This window comes from Sprattus sprattus (genome assembly GCF_963457725.1).
Source record: "Sprattus sprattus genome assembly, chromosome: 13".
NCBI lineage: Eukaryota > Metazoa > Chordata > Actinopteri > Clupeiformes > Clupeidae > Sprattus > Sprattus sprattus.
Genome location: NC_137911.1, coordinates 18,622,051 through 18,639,779, shown reverse-complemented (window position 1 = coordinate 18,639,779; position 17,729 = coordinate 18,622,051). Strand labels below are relative to the sequence as shown.

Sequence of the window (17,729 nt, the reverse complement as noted above, 5' to 3'; positions counted from 1 at the left end):
AGAAAGCCTCGCTAATGAGCAATAAATCTATGTGGTCTGTAGTCACAGTAGCTTTTTGAGTAGTCCTTATTTGTGTTTAATAACATTCCAATGAGAGTGAACCGCAGAAGCTCGGAATTTTTCATGAGGTGTTGTCTGGATTTTCGGTTAACAGAGACCATGTGTTTTACTCTGGGCAGGAGATGAACACTTGGTTCTGGTCTTATCCAGTCTTTTTGATTTCATGGTCTATTATTCTACCATTTTCCATCTCAGAGACCCAAGTGATATCGAAACCAGAGCCTGATATTATAAAAATGTGGACGTCTGTTGAGATAGTGGAAGAATGCGGTATTGAATGTGTCACTGATATTAAGTTAATTCAACCTTAGTGTTTGTGTAATTGAATACATTTAGCCATTCTCGTAGGCATATCTCGTGTTTGTAATGTTTATACTTTACAGTATAGCTTGGTTGATTGACATGGCGGTTATTGACTTAAAGCCTATTCTGAGTCTGAAAGTTCATAGAAGTTCAGAGAATCAAGAGGGCGATGGATCTTGGGTCAAGTTCTCTGTGGAAAATTGTGTGCGTGTGTGAATGTGCCAGATCTTTCTTTCTTTGCCAGAGGTTTTGATATGGGCCCTGCGGTTATTTCAATGAACTGGAGGAACCCTGAAGTCTCATGCTCAGAAGAAAGATTAGTGTTAAACCATCAAGTCCCATGCTCAGAAGAACAGATTACCATTAAACCCACCATGACAAAACAATTGTTTATCAAAGAGGGCAAAGACCACAAGCTGTTTTTTTGCTCTGCTTTGGTATAACTGGACAAGTATGTCTTTCTGTTTGTGTGTGTGTGTGTGTGTGTGTGTGTGTGTGTGTGTGTGTGTGCGCGCGCGTGTGTATGTGACCGTGTTTGTGTATATATGTACGTGTATTTGTATGTATGTACTGTATGTGTGAGTGGCCACGTATGTCTGTGTGTGCATGTGAGTGTTTAATTGTGCACGTCTATTTCTATACGAAGGTGTGTACAGTGGGGTAGGATGGGCGCATTCCGCGCAGTCACCCCCTCAGCACATGGCCTCTCCTATCTCCTCATTGAGCTGCATCTGTTTCCTGCTACAGCACACTCATCCTTTGGGGCCCAGGCCTAGGCACGGAGATACTGCCCAGGTCAATGCAATAAACACACAGGCCACAAACAGAGGCTTCCTCCCTCTGCGCCCATTATCTATACGGACACTGGAGTAATCACATTAAAATAGGCAGCTCTAATGAATGATATTTAACTGAAGTGAATTATGAGGACTCACGGGAGGTCTGAGACAGGCACAGCCTCCATTGCGTCTCGATTGGTCAGGAAATGAAGGAAATAACTGGATACACGACACAATGTGATTAATGCCTCCCTGATTCCACATTACCTAGTTACAGTTTGTTTGGTGGTGATATATCCATACAAAATAATCACATATCGGTTACCTACGTGCATATTGAGAGAAGCACTCAGGGAGAAACCGTGGCAAACAAGACTAGCAGCTGACCACCTAGATAAACAGACAGAAGGACTTGTTGTTAGATTCCAAGGCTAGATTTAGACCTGAGGATATGCCATGCTCAATAAGGTTTGAGCAATCTTGCACAGCGGCTATTTGCAAAGGATCAGTCTTAGCTGTCAACAAACTGCAATGTCTTCTCTGAATCAACGGAGTTGAAGGCACATGGCAGAGAATCCCATTAAAACGTTGTTTCAACTGACAATGATTTCTTCTCTCCAGGAGATAAAAGGCTATTTGAAGCCCTTGTGGCATTAGAAATCCCTCTCTGGTGCCAATAACTCAGATCAAATCAGATTTACGGCCATTAATGTCCAAAAGGTAAGCTAATGCTGGTGTGCTGCAGAAGAAAAGATGCTTCAAAAACAAGATTGAGGTGTGTGTGTGTGTGTGAGTGTCTTTGTGAATGTGTGTGTTTGCACAAGTGGTGCAACGGAAATTAAAGGATAGCATTTATGATAACACAGACAGTGTTTTTTTTTTCTTTACCGTAATTGAGCAGGAAACATAAACGAATGTCATGGACGGACTTAAAATATCACAGTGATCCTCCTAGGCGTTAACTTACAGGACGCCCTGAATATCCAAACTTATCAGCATGACCACACTGACGTTTGAGCTGATAAGCTCAACATGCCGGGATGTGTGACCACCTCAGTCCTCTTTGCCACAGAAACACCCATATGTAGACGCAGTGTAAGCTGTAAGGAGATCAAAGTGACGTCATGGCTGTGGTCTGTCATTTATTTTCAAAATGTGTGTACGAGGGACATTTGGGTTGATTTACTGAATCTACTCCCGGTGATTCATTCACTGAGGATATTCATGTTTTTCAATAATAAAAAATGGGAGCAGAGAGGGGTTTTCTCAAAATCTGTTTTCTGTGGAACTGCAGCCAGGGCATCAGTCGTTGTTTATGCTATCCCCTGAGCGGAGGGAGCTGTGGGAGTTCACTCCAAGCTTCGCTAGGCTCACTAGATCTTCCTCCCTACAGAGGCGCAGTTATGTGAAACTCACTTTCCTCCCCCGCAAAAACAGGGGGTCTTATCAAAGCACACAGCGGCTGTGGTAATTATCTCAAGACCTGAGGTTCCCAGCACCATCTTTTCAGCACCAATACCTTATGCTTTGACAAAGTAAATGTCAACTGTTGACTAAATGCCCTCATTAATCTCTCACCAGCATATGGGCTTAATTACATGCCATGATATATAAGGTTCCTCTTCCAAGCCATATGTATGAGGGGATAAATACACACAGAGCTTTTAGTGCAGAGGTGTTTTATGGTGTTTATAATACTGCTGCATGTGAAGTGATGTAATGCTTTAGTCATGCAAATTACTGACAGGATCTCTGAGAGGTTTAACATGTTGTTTTTAATGAGAGGGAAATCACTTTCACGTGCAGATCAGACACAAGATTTTAGGCAAACACACACCATGGCATAAAACACGAGGGATTCATAAACAATACTCTCTTACATAACGTACGCATGCCATCGCATTGACAAACTTGACAAAGTCCAGTGCAATCACAACAGTCTCCCAACAGTACGTATGAACTAAGTTACCATCAACAGCAATCACGACTCACTTTACATTACATTCATAGTATCACTACAAAGGCATTTATATTAAGCCCTGCACATACACACACACACACACACTCACACACACTCAAACACACACACACATTCAACATGAACCACAAAAGCGGTGAAATAAGCATTTAAGTCAGAGTTGTATGTTGGACCTCATGTGGAAATGTCAAACAGACACTTTGCATGACACTTAGATAAGCTGCATCAATAAACCTGGTAATACTTTAAGTGTCTTGCCAGCGCAAAGACAGCTGACCCCCTCTCTGCATGAGTGGAATATGAGTCTGCGCCTATGGAAAATAATGGACTTTGGCAAAGCACCCGTCACACCACCTAAACCCCCTGAAGTAACGCAACAAAACAAGGAGGAGTTCAAGCTGCAAACGGGAGAGCCTGTGTTTTGACCCTTTGACCCGAGAGGGCTAGGGCCGTGAGGGTAAACAGCTTCGGTTGAAAAACATGTGGCAAGCCTGTCGAGTGTCAAGCGTCTCCAGATACCACGTGCAAGAATGCTGTTTGATGTTGCAGCTGCATTTTTTTCAATCAAGTGTTCCAGAGGTCACTGAATGGATGAACGACCTTCTCTATATTTTCCTAAAGTCTTAAAAGAATCGCATGAGAATTTTAATTCCAGCTATAGCAGCACACACACCAAAGTCATTCCTCTGGCCGGGAGGTCATGTCAAACAAACAAGCTTTTAATACTCCCTTCAGTACTGCTGCAAACTCGAAAAGTCTTTTTGAGGACCAGGAAGTCACCCACAGCTTCTATTACCAGGGCACTGTTATTAGAAGCTCTCCTACGTTACCCTGGCCCCAGTCACCCCGAGTTAGAAACATTAGCACAGGGCAAGCGTGGCTACCACAGGGAATTTTCAAACCCAACTTAGAGAACACACAAATAAACAAACAGAATTCCTTCTTTAAAAAAAAAAAAAGCAGCATTCTGTGGTGGTGTCAGGAAAGTAAGGGTGCGGCTTTTACTTTGAAGGGAGTTCCACAGAGGCTTCTAATTTGTCCCTTCTGCCAGGATTAAATGGAGTGGTTGGTAACCCGCTATGCCTCTACGCCTCGCTTCCTTTACATCTCTTTTACAGCTTATCTACAATCACCTCTTCTCAACCATCTTAAAGAGGCGATCAGAATCTAATTCTGAATTAGGTACACATCCGTGTGCAGTCTATGCATGACTCCATCCAACTCGTGGCATCTGTGGTAGCTTAGCCCTCTATGCGCACGCTGGCTTGGTCACACCATCTCAGCAGACTTCTGCAGGTTTGTGATCTCCGTGCACTGGCACAGCTCCAGCTGGGCCTGGGGGTCTTTGACGACCAGGGAGTTCTTGACCTGGGAGCTCCGGAAGAAGAAGTCCCTGGAGGGAAGGACGTGGCTCATGCACATGGCACCCCAGAGGAAGCGCATCACGGACGGGCTGAGGATGATGAAGACCCAGGGGTCGATGATGGAGTTGATGGAGAGGAAACGCAGGGCCACCAGGTCTGTCTTGTGGCTCTCTCCCTTCAAGCTGATGGAGTTGATGTACACACGGACCTGAAAGGGAGGAAGAGGAAGACGAAGAGAAGGGGGATGAGCAAGGGGAGCTAGGTCAAACAGGTGTGTGAGAACCGGCGTGTGCGATACACAGCACAGGCACACATTTACATTTACATTTGGTCATTTAGCGGACGCTTTTGTCCAAAGCGACGTACAAGGGAGAGAACAGTCAAGCTACGAGCATTAGAACCCTGGTGTAACAATAAATAGAAATAAAAATAAATAAATAGAAAAAAAAAAGAAGTGCAGGAATGTAACCGCTGTAAGTGCAGGTAAAGCCCTAGTCGAAGTGCCAGTTTAGGAAGTGAGGTGCTGTCTGAAGAGTTGGGTCTTCAAAAGCTTCTTGAAGGTAGAGAGGGACCCCCCTGCTCTGGTAGTGCTAGGCAGTTCGTTCCACCAACGTGGAACTACAAATGAGAATAGTCTGGATTGCCGTACTCGCACAGAGGGCAGAGCCAAGCGACGCTCACTAGACGAGCACAGCATCCTGGGTGTAACATTTGCCCTTACAAGAGCATTTAGGTAGGTGGGAGCAGAACCAGCAATCACTCACACACTCACGCAAATGTACACACACACTTTCACAGATGTACGTACATGCTGATGCACATAAGAGCCCCACATGCACACAAACACACACACTTACAAAAACATACCAAAGTACCCGTGCACCACTCTCATGATATCACAAGTAACATCTAGACTCAATATAAGTCAATGGCTGTGAAGCATCCTGGTTCTTCTAAGAAAGCGTTTGAATTTTAAGTCAAAACTTCCCAGAAATGCTGACGTCAAACAGGTATGTAAAATGAATATGAAACTTGGCCTTTTTCCAGATGAGGTTAGTCCTATAAGAGTTCTAAGTGCTCTCATAACCACATAACATCCTGACAGTAATCTAGGCGCACATTTTGAGTAGCGGTTCACAGAATACAAATTGAAACCATATGGTAAACGTAGTAGTGTTTAGCATTTAATAAATCAATTTTTCTTTTCTGATTCACTCATTGACAGACTTTTTCTTTGAGCTCTACCCCCCCAACCCGTTCCTCCAAACGCCCACGGCTCTGAGCTCCTCGAGCCTGCCACTTCCTTTCTCTGTTCTCTCCTAAACTGCACCCCAAGCTCTGATCTTCTCGAGCTCGCCACCTCTCTACCCCGCACCGCACCCCGGTTCTGAACTGTAGTTGGACTTCCCCCCGAGAACTGTTTCTGTCTGAAGCGAATGTGACCTGAATCACCCACCCACTCATTTTCTCACCGGGAAGCCCAAGACTGAAGGAAAGAGCTTGTTATGCGGTCAGCTTGTGAACACACACACACACTACCACACACACCGCTTCTTCTCTTTCTATTTCTCGCACACACTTTAACGGTCCTTCCAACGCAGTTTCCTGCACATTTCTGAAGACAACCACAAGAATCCCTACTCATTCGCAATACGGATTATCCCAGTGTTGCCAGACAGCCTATGACACACAAGCTGAAGTGAGCCCTAGTCGTTAACTGCTCTTCTCCTCCAGCTGTTTACTCTGGGTCATTCTCCTGAGAAGAACCCCAAGCATCACTCCTCCCTTCAGGGGGGTTCATCAGTCAGCTGACCCTCCAGAGCTCCTGGTTTTGGGGTTTAATTATCTGTCACACACACACACACACACACACACACACACATGCACCTCCCCAAGGACGGTGGCCCTGAAGCCTGGCTTAGACGGTGGATCGATAACACCGCCCTGTGTCCCCCAGAGCTTCAGTGAGCAGAATACATACACACACACACACACACACACACACACACACACACACACACACACACACACACACACACACACACACACACACACACACACACACACACACTCACACACTCACATACACTCTCGTACACAATCTCCTGTGTGTGGTTGGACACTAGACACACAAACACAAACACACACGTCACACACACATAATACTCAGAGCATGACTGAGCACCACACACAACCGTTCAAACACATCCATTCGATACACAACAATCCTGGGTGAGCGTGTTTATTTATTCATGCTGCCGCCATTGTCTTCCAGTGCTAAAAGGGAAAGGTCGAGGGTCGGGGAGAGAGGACAGGATGTGCAGCCTAAAGAGATGAGAGGCCCTGTGAGGATTAGACTTTAATTAGGGATAGAAGTGTAAGAGTCTCCCTCTCTCTCTCCACACGTTCTGAGAAACTCTGGCCCATTATGGATGAGCAGAGGATGCTGTGGCATATTGATTTGTTTTCGATCTCTAAAGGGCATTGTCATCTATCACTATTTCTCCGTAGGCATTGTTCTATTGAGCTGAAAAGGTCTTGAGTGTGCCTGTTGTCTACAAACAGAATGTGCAGTGGTACAACAGGAGGGACTGATGCGTGAGGATGGGCAGGTTAAAGGTTAACTAAAAGGCAGCCACTATATTTAATTAAGTACTAGCTTGCATGTCATCATGCTTTGATGTATAGCTAATGGTGTTATATACTAATGGCAGTAATAGTGATAACCAGTCTTGTAGTAATGCTGACCGTGGTCAAAACTAAAAGCTTACCCTAAGCCTCAGGACCTGCCTTTTTTAAACATCGGAAAAGACATGAGAAAATGCTTCTTAACTTAGTGTTTAAGATTCAGATGAGAAGGGAAACCGAAATCTGACCCACTTAAACCGTCTGCAAAATAGCAATAATAATAATAAATAACAATAATCGCACAGGCCCAACAGTTGCATTAGTTGCAGTTGCATTTCACACACCCGAAATTGTAAACAAATGCATAGAATATAAAGTAAAATTAAGAGCAGGAACACTGCAAAGCCCACCATAAAATGACAGCTGCACAAAGCCCATGAACACAGCAACATCTGATCAACTAACTTACTTTATATATTCCTTCTACGATCTGTATTTCCCATGGTCTAGGGCCAATACCAGAGGGTGTTGGGCAATATGGGAAATGTAAGCTCTGTCGGTGCCCACTTCCTTCAGCATATTAAATCACATTGGCATACCATACTACCTTTTCGAAGTCATTTTAGGACATACAATACAAATTATATATACATAAAAATATATCTTACCATTAACGGAACTGAGCAAATGACAAATATCACCGTCATGACCACGAGCAGAATGAGGTGTTCGAACTCCTCCGCCATTGAGAAGTATCTGCGGTCTTTTCTACTCCGTGTGGTTATGGACCCACCGTTCATTCTGCTTCGCCTCCGGTACATCAAAACCAGGTGATATACAACAAAACCATTACAGGCCACTATAGACACTACTACGAAGAGCATAACGGTGGCATACACCTCGGCGTAAACTCTGTCCTCCGTACCTCTTGGATTCATATCTATAAAGCACCAAGTCCCGGGGCAGTACTGAACATATTTTCCAAACCCTGCAAATGGCATTAGACAGAAAACAAAGCACAGTACATATATTATAGGCACGGTGAAGTATCCACAGCGCTTAGTGATGTACCGTCCGTACAGGTAAGGGTACCCGATGGAGAGACATCTCTCGAGGGCCATCACGTGGAGTATCGACAAAGTTGCCAAACTGAAGAAAGTCATGGTGAACCCGAAATATTGGCAAACGGCGCCTGTCGGGCTCATCCCGACCATGGTCATGTTGATCGAGTATGATGTCAGTACGAGAGGACTGACTAGGCATGTCCCGGTGAGATCCGTGATGACCAGCGTGGTCACCAGCAAACGGAACAGGGAAAGCCGCTGTCTGCTCTTCTCTTTCCTGCGTCGGTATTCCAGGAGCACGAGCGCCATAATGTTGCCGATGACTCCGGCGGCGAACATGATCGCGCTGATGAGTGGACTGCCCCGCTCCACCGACTGTCTGTGGTGACAGATGTCATTCTCCGTGTCCATATGAACACTATTGTCTCTCCGGCAAACTTTTATCTTGTTTTCTGGGGACGAAGTTACGGCGCCCCATTCATTTCAAGTCCTCTTGTGTAAGGAGCAACTCTGGAGTTATATCTTTTGATCCCCTTTTATGTCAGAGAGACGACTGTGTGGCGCGTTGCTTGACTGCCCGGATTTAACTTCACAACACTGTCCAACTCCTTGGTATGGTCTAAAAACGCGCGCAGTGTCTACTCTCTGTTCCAGCACTCCATAAAATATCCACCCCTCACAGATGAAGTGGTGTGCATGCGACCGCCTTATGCTATCTCGAGGAATCAGAGTGGTGGAGCGCGTGTGAGCCATGCGTGCAGTGAATGCGCTGTTCTATAGCGAAGCTAGGAGATGCAGCGACGTCATCTACAGGTCGACACACCCTCTCTCGCAGTTCAATATGAGAAGTAACATAAGAACTAATCGTTTCCTGACGTGTGTTTACATACCATTTGAAGACTCAAGAGTTCAAAAACAGAGCTTATATGTTTATTATGTTTTGCAAGAGTTATTTAACCTGATTTAAAAATTAAATCAGCAACATGAAACTTTGTTTCTGTTTAATTTACAAGTTATTGGAACTTTAAGAAACCTTTCGGAAACAGCATGGAGTTCTAGTATTTATTTTTTAGCTCATAGGAGTTTTTAATGTTTCCCAAATGAGCGATTACACCCTTGACACTCTCCCCTGCACAGATCATCCCTCGTGCCTCATAACTAATCTTTTAACATAAATCCCCCAACAAACTCGGCGATACAGAACCTCCCTCGCGCCCGCTTTGCTTTGTTTATTGGGAGTCAGTCAGGAGCCTCCATCCTCTGGTAACTCACATAGTAAGATCTCAACAGAGATTACATGTATCAACATGTTTGCTTGAAGGAGAGGTGATTTCAGCCACCGCTAATTCATACTTTGGAATCCCTCGGGAAGACTATTGACAACGAATATCCCATCAGTTTCTTTTAAATACCTGCACCAGAAAACTCCTTCTTTGACAGGTCTGGTATGTGACGAGCTTAAAGAGTTTTATGGCGCTTCTGAGTAGCAGTGCCTAGTCTAGACAGCCTGTGGGCAGAACATTTATGGCTGCATTTATTTCACGAAGACCCAATCAGAAGTGGAAATCTTCTGAATATTTTTCCCTCATGAATTGTTATTTCAAACTTTTTAGTTTGATGCAAACATAGTCACCTTTGGTAATTCATTTGTTTGTTAAATGCACATCGTTTTATGTTGTTGAAATGAATTGATTTCCACACATAGCATTATTACAATTACATTTCAGAAGAGTAGATAATATATATATATATATTTCCTGATACTGTGAGTTTTGTCCTTGAGTCCTTTATCTTGAATCTCAGTAGTATTTTAAGTCTTGTTTTTCCACCACATTAAAGACCCTTGATATTGCACTTTAAATGGACTATTGGAACAAAATAAGTAGACTGTGGCTGACCTGGACAGAGTAGCCAACAGCCCCTTGTGGTGTGGAGAGTTCCTGACTGCAAATCAGGATGACAAGGAGCTCGGAAGAGGCACACACACACACACACACACACACACACACAGACACACACACACACACACACACACACACACACACACACACACACACACACACACACACACACACACACACACACACACACACACACACACACACACACACACACACACACACACACACACACACACACACACACACACACACACACACACACACACACACACAGATATATGCCTCCTGCCATCAGTTCTTATCCTGGCCAGAGATACACTGGTATCACTGTCACGCTTGTTTATCCTGATTGTACATCATGCTCAATTTCAATCGGTATGGGAAAAGAAGCGGAGCACATTACCCAGGGGGCCAGGGGGAGGAACGGGTCACCGCAGAGGGACCTCCCACTATTAGTATTAAAAGGACTGTAAAAGATATGACAGCAGTTGGAGCACCAAGAGCAAACAATAAATCAAATAAATAATCACTGAAATAGTAGCTAAAAAAAACAACATTATTTAATGAATGGCAAGGTTTTGGGCTTCTTTGTTTACATAGTTCTGTATCTAGAAACATTGAATTCCGGTGTCCAAGTTAGTTAGATGGTGAAGACAGATTTTGTCACTCTGGGCTCTCCCTCTTGACTTCCTTAAGGCCAGCATGCCCAGACCGTTTGGGATGCAAGGAGTCAGATGAACAATCAGTCCTTTTTATGTCTGTAAAATAAAATGAATGACAAATGAATAAAGAATAAAGAAAAAAGGAAACTTCAGGAAAAAAGCAGTATCAGGACACATAAGTTTGGCTAGTGCGTGTTTACAAATACCTGCCCTCTCTCTCTCTTCCTCTGCTATTTGGCATGGCTTCTTATGGTGCCATGCTTTTTCCTGTGATTGTCACAGTTTGTGCGTTAAACAAGGCTTCTGCACATTTTCTAAAAACAGCTGCAGACCCTCAGCCTTTCTCTGTCTTCCCTGGCGGTCCCACGACATCACATTCACCACGCTCCATTCTCTGCCAAGGGTGGGTGCGATTATAATGTTACATTGTGTACACCTGGCAACTGACATGCATGCAGCCATGTGGATGAATACTTGAAATATTTATATGCTATATCGAATACGGCTGTCATAATGGCAGCAGTCCAGTTGCAATGAGAATACATTTTAATGGGGATTAGAGAATTAGGTAGTCAATGTCATGCTAAATTGCATGCGTACCTTTGGCTGCCATATATGCTTCAGTAAACATTGTTATTTTGAGTTATAGAGAGATTTTTTTAAATACCCAATAATGTGACGTTATCAATACAAAGTGTCTGTTTTCTCCAATTGTGTTTCTCACAATAGTGTTATCAATACTGGCCTCTTGATTTTAATGTTATTATTATTTCTAAATCTAGGGCAGATGGGTATTACACAAAAATTTGTCTCGGAATTTACCCCATTTTCCAAGTCATAGTTGACACATACAGTAGTTCTTGTCACAAAGGTTGCTCTCAACAAGTGTTGTTTTCTTTTCATTTTGCGCCCCCTTATGATCAAATAGATGTATTACAGCACCTGCTTGATGAAGACCGTTAGGACCGGCTTTCTGGTTACGGCTCTAGACACCAGACTGCGCATACAATCAATCTGCCCCTGCTCCAGGTATACCTGAGTGTAATTATCATGCTCATTAGTCATTACTTTTTTAGGTGTTTTGTAGGAGCCAACTTACTTAGTTCAGCTTACAACCCATACATCCACGATGTTAGCATTTCCTTTCTTTATTTCTCAACCGTGCACTATATTTTGATATTTGATATTTTGACGTTTTTGACACTGCTGTAATAAAGTGGGTAAGAAATAAGGATGATTTTAAGCGCTTTTCTTATAATGCCCACAAGATGGCAGTAAAAGCTGAAGTTTCAGCCTCTTCTGGTTTAGAGTAATGAAAACGCAAATACAATTTCTACCAAATTCAGCCCGAACATTCTGATTGGGACTTACATATCCACTAGTAGGTCTGTAAAACTCCTTTTGTAAATATTAAATAAGCAAACTGTAGTCAGACAAACCTTAATAATTTGGTTGATTTAACCCACTTGGAGCCAACTTCTCATAATGTCCAGTGTGCAGATCCATACTACTTTACCTTGCGCAATTTCAGATGAATCATTAGAGTATTTCTAAAAGTTTCTCTTTTTATCAACATTTCATTCAACAATTTTCAGTAGTATGGTATTGCAGGTATAGCCTACAGTCGCAATTACAGAAGCCCTGCGTTGATGAGGCACGGAAAACGGATCGATTTTAACCTATACTGTAATACTATGCAATTGTGGACCTCAAAATTGCAACATAACCCTGGGCATAAAGCCAAAGTCAATATTAACGCCAAATAACTTTTAATTTTTAATAAATCAAATTATTCCCCAGACGTAAACCAGCTTGTGTAATGAAACCTTTAATTGTGGCTATTTCTCTAGAATTCGTATTTTCTCTTAATTAGAACCAGATGTCGCTCGGAGCACTGACTGCCTACTGCTATGTCCAATCCCCGTCTCTTTCCGTCCGCTGGGCCCTCCCTCCAAACTTTTTTGAGCGTTTGGGTCAGAGGTAGAGGTTGGGATGGCTTGGAATTTCAGCAGAATTTACCGAACGTCTTAGAGCGCTGGCAGTGCCGGGTGAATCCCCTTTTGCGTCTGGTTGATCCATGCTGTTCCGCTCCTCGTAGAATAATAATGACTCGGAACAAGTTTACGATACTTTTTATAAAGCTTTGCTGCATAGTGTATGTGGTAACAGGCATTCACAGGAAAGACATTTTACCTTATGGGCCACTCAGCGGGGATTTAACCCTGCAAGAAGGGGACGATGAAACTTCGAAAGTGATAGTTTTAACCAGACCTATGCATTTCTATGAAGCCTCTTTCCCCAACCTCTACGTAAGTCCGACCTTCATCATCTTTCTCATCACAAGTGCTTTAAGTGTTTGGTATAATCTTCATACTTTTATGAGACGATGTTTATACATTTTCATATGCATTAGTATTATAATAATATGACATTATATGCCAGCATATTCCACAATGGAATATGTTTGTACACAGCTTGTGATGTATTGATATTGGGTATACATTTAAATACCCATTGCATACTCTGGTTCAAAGGTTACTTCAGCAATCCTGAGTTTGATGAGTGGGATTCTAGGAGGCAGGGTTATTCTAGTGGGCTTCGTGCCATTTAGGTCGTGTCATTCCTCGAACGCTACGTGCGTAAGGTCTTGTGCGTAGAGGTGTTGCAGTTCGACTGGCCCTACGGCATTACATAATGAAATGCCGATGATGCCTAAAGAATTCACCTTTTCATTTTTAAATCTCGCTTATTCTGAAAATGCTGCGAAATCAAGCACTATCTAGCCTTAACAGTGAAACACGCATTCAACAACCTTTGGGTTTTTGGGACTGTATTTGTATTTGATTAGGGCTATGCATTGTTCATGGCACTTTGGGGGATTTCAAAAATCAGATAACAGTGACCAGACAATGTGTATTCCAGTGAATGTCTCAACTCAGCCCCGCAGCCTTACCCAAACAGATAACGACCCTGTAAACAACCTACTATTCACTGGCTATACATTAGCTCAGGAACAGCACTGGAAGCCCACACATCTGCTTATGCAGAACAAAAAGCAAGGGACAATACAGACAGATAAAGAAACAGACAGAATATTTTATAAGCATCCTGGGGGGACAGTTCATTAAGGCTATACAGTGATCCACAACCTATATTAAGTTTATATTATATATACTTAATGACATGCACTTAGAGAGTGTAGCTCCCACATGCTTTTAGAGCTCTGGGACCTGCTGATTCTATAACCATGGTTACGCTTGTTATCTGCTGGCTCTACAGGTTGCCACCAATGGGATCATCTCAACCTTGGACCTGCCCATGGAGAAGCAGTATGTGGACGATGGGTTCCCCACTGACTTCCCCGTCATCGCCCCGTTCCTGGCCGACCTCGACACAAGCAACGGCCGAGGCACCATCTACTACCGTCAGACCGAGTCACCCACCATTCTTAACCGTGTGGCCATGGAGGTGCACCGTGGTTTCCCTGATGCCCGCTTCACCCCCACCCACGCCGTCGTCGTCACCTGGGAGAACGTTGGGGCCTACGAGGAGGGTTCCCGCAGCGTCGGACCGTCCAATAGGGTGAGAGCGTTAAAAAGTGTCTCAGTTGTGTGACCTCTGAACCCTTAGGGTGTGGAGTAACACCTCTTGACCCCACCCTGGAGGCTCCAGGTTATCAGACTGGGTCATCAGTCTACCCCCCTCTTCCCTCCCCAGACTAATCCTACCCCCTGAGGACAACCTGGGGAAACAATGGGAGCTCTATGTAACAACACATTAATAATGACTCCTAAGGGTATAGATTCGGATTCACTCCCGCCTGAAGAAATCCCTGTTTGTACCTTTCGAGTCATGCACACTAACAGTATGGAAATATAAAAGCACACCGTCACTAAGTCAGTTCAGGACATGTATCTAAACTAGCGCCATTACATCCATGGGTCAGAAGTAAATAAGTTATGGCACGGCTATGTTAGGGTCCGCACACAGTGCATGTTGCGAATTTTGTCTCCAGGATGGTCCGTGCAGTACCAAAATGATGCACACATTTGGCACAACATCAAGTGCGATGTTGGTCGTGTAGAATGTTCTACCAGGGAACCCAGAGGGCCATCAGTAGGTCTTTTCAGTGACTTTTCTTGCTTAGATGGCAGGTGTAAACCCCTTCCTCAGTGTCATGCGAGTGAATGACTGTGTTCTCTTATTTATTGACTTGCTTTAGTCCCAGTAGTCCAGAGAACAGCAGACTCTGACTCTGGCCAAAAGCGATAAAGCCCTCTTTGATAAATAGCTTTCTGGGACAATGGAAGAAACTATACCATTGAATTATGGTCAACAATTCAAGACGTAAAAACTGCTTGTCGTTTATGTTTTATCACATTTTGTTTCGCAACATTTTTTTTTCTTCTCTTTTTTTCTGAAATGTATCCTTAGCTTAGACATGGTCCCCTTCGTCTTTATATATTTTTTTCCTTTCCTCACCCCCAGTAAAGTCTGACTTTTCCGACACCCACAACAAATAAGCTATGTTAATAGCACGACCTAAACTTTCAGAGCGACCCTCAGGGACCTTTAATTTAAGTGGACAGGCTTCACTGCAGACACACAAGGCACAGAAGAAAGAGTCCTGAGTGTTTCTGCTTGCTTCTAACGACCTGGATAGCACAGACCGCTCTGTTGTATAGATTTGAGGTGTTTGTGTGTGTTGTGTTGTGCTGCTTTGCGTTGTGTTGGTCAGTGGGTGTCTGAGCTGTGTAATGGCGAGGGACAGCTGCACATTAAGTCCTCTCTTCTCTTGCTTACTGGCTGTGATTGCAGCGAAAAATGCTTTTTTTGCGAGGTCTCACTTCCCAACCACAGCCTCAAACCGTGTTCCTAAAACATAACCTTGGATCAGGGCATTTTTTTCAGTCGTCCCAGACTACACATAATTAGAAGTTGATTGTGTTCTTCTGTTAGCAGTGGACCTCGCTGACACAAGAAACAATTGCCTGTTGCGTTTGTGTCGTAGTTTTAATGAAGTATCAGAATTGGTATGTAGTCTCGGAAGACAAATCATAAAACTCTTGCGGTAAGAGGTTCTGATCCAGCTCTTAAGAGTCTGTAGAATTCTCTGCTCCTTCTTCTCAGAGAGCCAGATGTTGTCTGGTGTGGTCTGGTCTGTGTCTTTAGTCATCACTGACTCACTAGCAGTCCTGTTTCTGCTCCTCTGTGTTTACTATCATTGACGGCGTTTGTTGACACGGCACGCATTGACTACAATGGGAAAGAGCCTGTAATCCACAAGGGACACTGAAGCAGAGGCTCAGGAAGGAGAGGAAGCTCTCCGGTTTATTCGGTTTAGTTCCATTCCGTGGAGTTCCCCTCGTAGAAAGGAGGAAGGAAGCAAAGGAACTTTGGATGATCCCCTTGTGTTTGCTTTCGGAATTGGATCATTTTTTATCTGGGGTTGAAGATGTCGCCCCTCCAGATCAATGTCTCTGTGCTGCCATGTTGGTGATGTGTGTGAGTGTGTATGTGTATCTGTGTGTGTGTGTATCTCTGTGTGTGTGTGTGTGTCTATCTGTGTGTCTGTGTGTGTGTGTGTCTGTGTGTCTGTGTGTGTGTGTTTGTGTGTGTGTGGGGGGGGGCTACAGAGGTGTTTCTCCTGAAAGATATAAGCCTTTGATACTTGGGGCCACAGCCTGCCATTGGCAAGTTGGCAAGGTGCCTGCTGGGTACCATCCCAGGCCCCTCTCCAGTGTGTAGCCAAAGCCAAAGGCAGCCACAAGTGGGAGACTAATTATTTACAATAACATCTTTAAACAATCTTGTTTATGGGCGTGTATCTGGACTGCTCCGAGGCAGTGTGGTCTGGTAGTTAAGACTTTGAGGCTGGGGGAGAGAGGGTGTATGTATGTGTGTGTGTGTGTGTGTGTGTGTGAGTGTGTGTTTACTTGTGTGACTATGTGTTTGTATCTGTGTGTATGTGGGGGCCCTTTTTGTACGCTGCATGCTTGCTTTCGTGCGTGTGTGTATGCCTTAGCGTGCGCATGATTGCATATGCACATGTGTCTGTGTGTCTCTCTAACTGTGTGTGTGTGTGTGTTGGAATGTATGTCTCTCCCTGTCTTCTTATCTTCTTGCCTTCTCTACATGTTTGTGTGTCTGCCAGTGTGTGTGTGTGCTCTGGAATTAGGTGGCCTGGGGGTGTCTCAGAACTAGATGCAGCATTGTCTTTGTAAGTGTGTGTGTATGCATGTGTGTGTGTGTGTGTGTGTGTGTGTGTGTGTGTGTTTGTGTGTGTGGTGGGTGCGGTGTTTAGTGACAGAGGTGTTGAAGGTGATAGCTCTGCTTAGATCACGAGAGGAGGAGGAGGAGGAGAAGGAGGAGGAGAAGGAGAGGAATTTCACACAGGTCCTGACTGTTAGAGAGCAAGAACAGAAGGGGGGATGGGTCTTCTCTTAATATCTTTCTTGAAATACCACAGAGATATTTGTGCAGCTACTCTTGCTAACAAATGATTGTAGTTGGCCAAGCAATCTCCAGTGACAGTTAAGTATGAATCCCTCCCGAGGTTTCTGCTGTGTAGATTCCCAGAGTTCTTTTTTTGCCGTGGCTTAAAGAGGAACACACACAACCAGTTCAGTCATTTAGCAAACAGCACAAGGCGAGACATCAACACCCATGTCGCCTCCGTGTCATGTGGCTTGTCTTTAAACAAGGTGTAGAAGAAAAACAACAGCGTGGGATGGAGAAGGAAGCCTGTTTTCAAAAGAACACAGCCAGTTACGGTTTTTAGCAGAGAGGTGCAAGACAACAGTTTATTTAGTCAGGGAAGGTCTCTCATCCAGGTCTCAGACATACTCACTGTGAAGTCTCAGTTTTGATATGTGGCAAGTTATCCTGATGTCCTCTAATTAAAGCATTACCACATTATCGCATTACCGTAAAACATTTTCTTTTAGGTATTCTGAAACAGTCAGGTTGATCATGATAGGATATATGTAC

General features: G+C 44.0%; 2 protein-coding genes across 3 annotated transcripts in view; one reads left to right on the top strand and one right to left on the bottom strand.

Moving 5' to 3' along the window:
• Positions 1–2,972: 2,972 nt before the first annotated feature.
• ptger2a (prostaglandin E receptor 2a (subtype EP2)) lies at positions 2,973–8,875 on the bottom strand. Its single transcript, XM_080849954.1, has 2 exons — positions 7,781–8,875; positions 2,973–4,692 (listed from the first exon to the last, which is right to left on the bottom strand). Exons 1-2 carry the CDS (start codon positions 8,585–8,587, stop codon positions 4,390–4,392), a joined length of 1,110 nt encoding a protein of 369 aa, XP_080706080.1. The 5' UTR covers positions 8,588–8,875; the 3' UTR covers positions 2,973–4,389.
• A 3,883-nt stretch (positions 8,876–12,758) lies between these two features.
• nid2a (nidogen 2a (osteonidogen)) overlaps positions 12,759–17,729 on the top strand; it is a 36,664-nt gene continuing 31,693 nt past the window's right edge. For both annotated transcript variants that reach the window (XM_080849953.1, XM_080849952.1), the window contains exons 1-2: positions 12,759–13,048; positions 14,019–14,321. In XM_080849953.1, the coding sequence (XP_080706079.1) occupies positions 12,845–13,048; positions 14,019–14,321 (507 nt within the window). In that variant the 5' untranslated portion in view covers positions 12,759–12,844. The remainder of the gene's footprint in view (positions 13,049–14,018; positions 14,322–17,729) is intronic.

Excerpts from the sequence above, each read along its gene's own strand:
- ptger2a (XM_080849954.1), bottom strand. The coding sequence starts at position 8,587 with ATGGACACGGAGAATGACATCTGTCACCACAGACAGTCGGTGGAGCGG. Across the intron at positions 4,693-7,780 it reads TTTGCTCAGTTCCGTTAATG|GTCCGTGTGTACATCAACTC; the intron begins GTAAGATATATT and ends CCTCCCTTTCAG.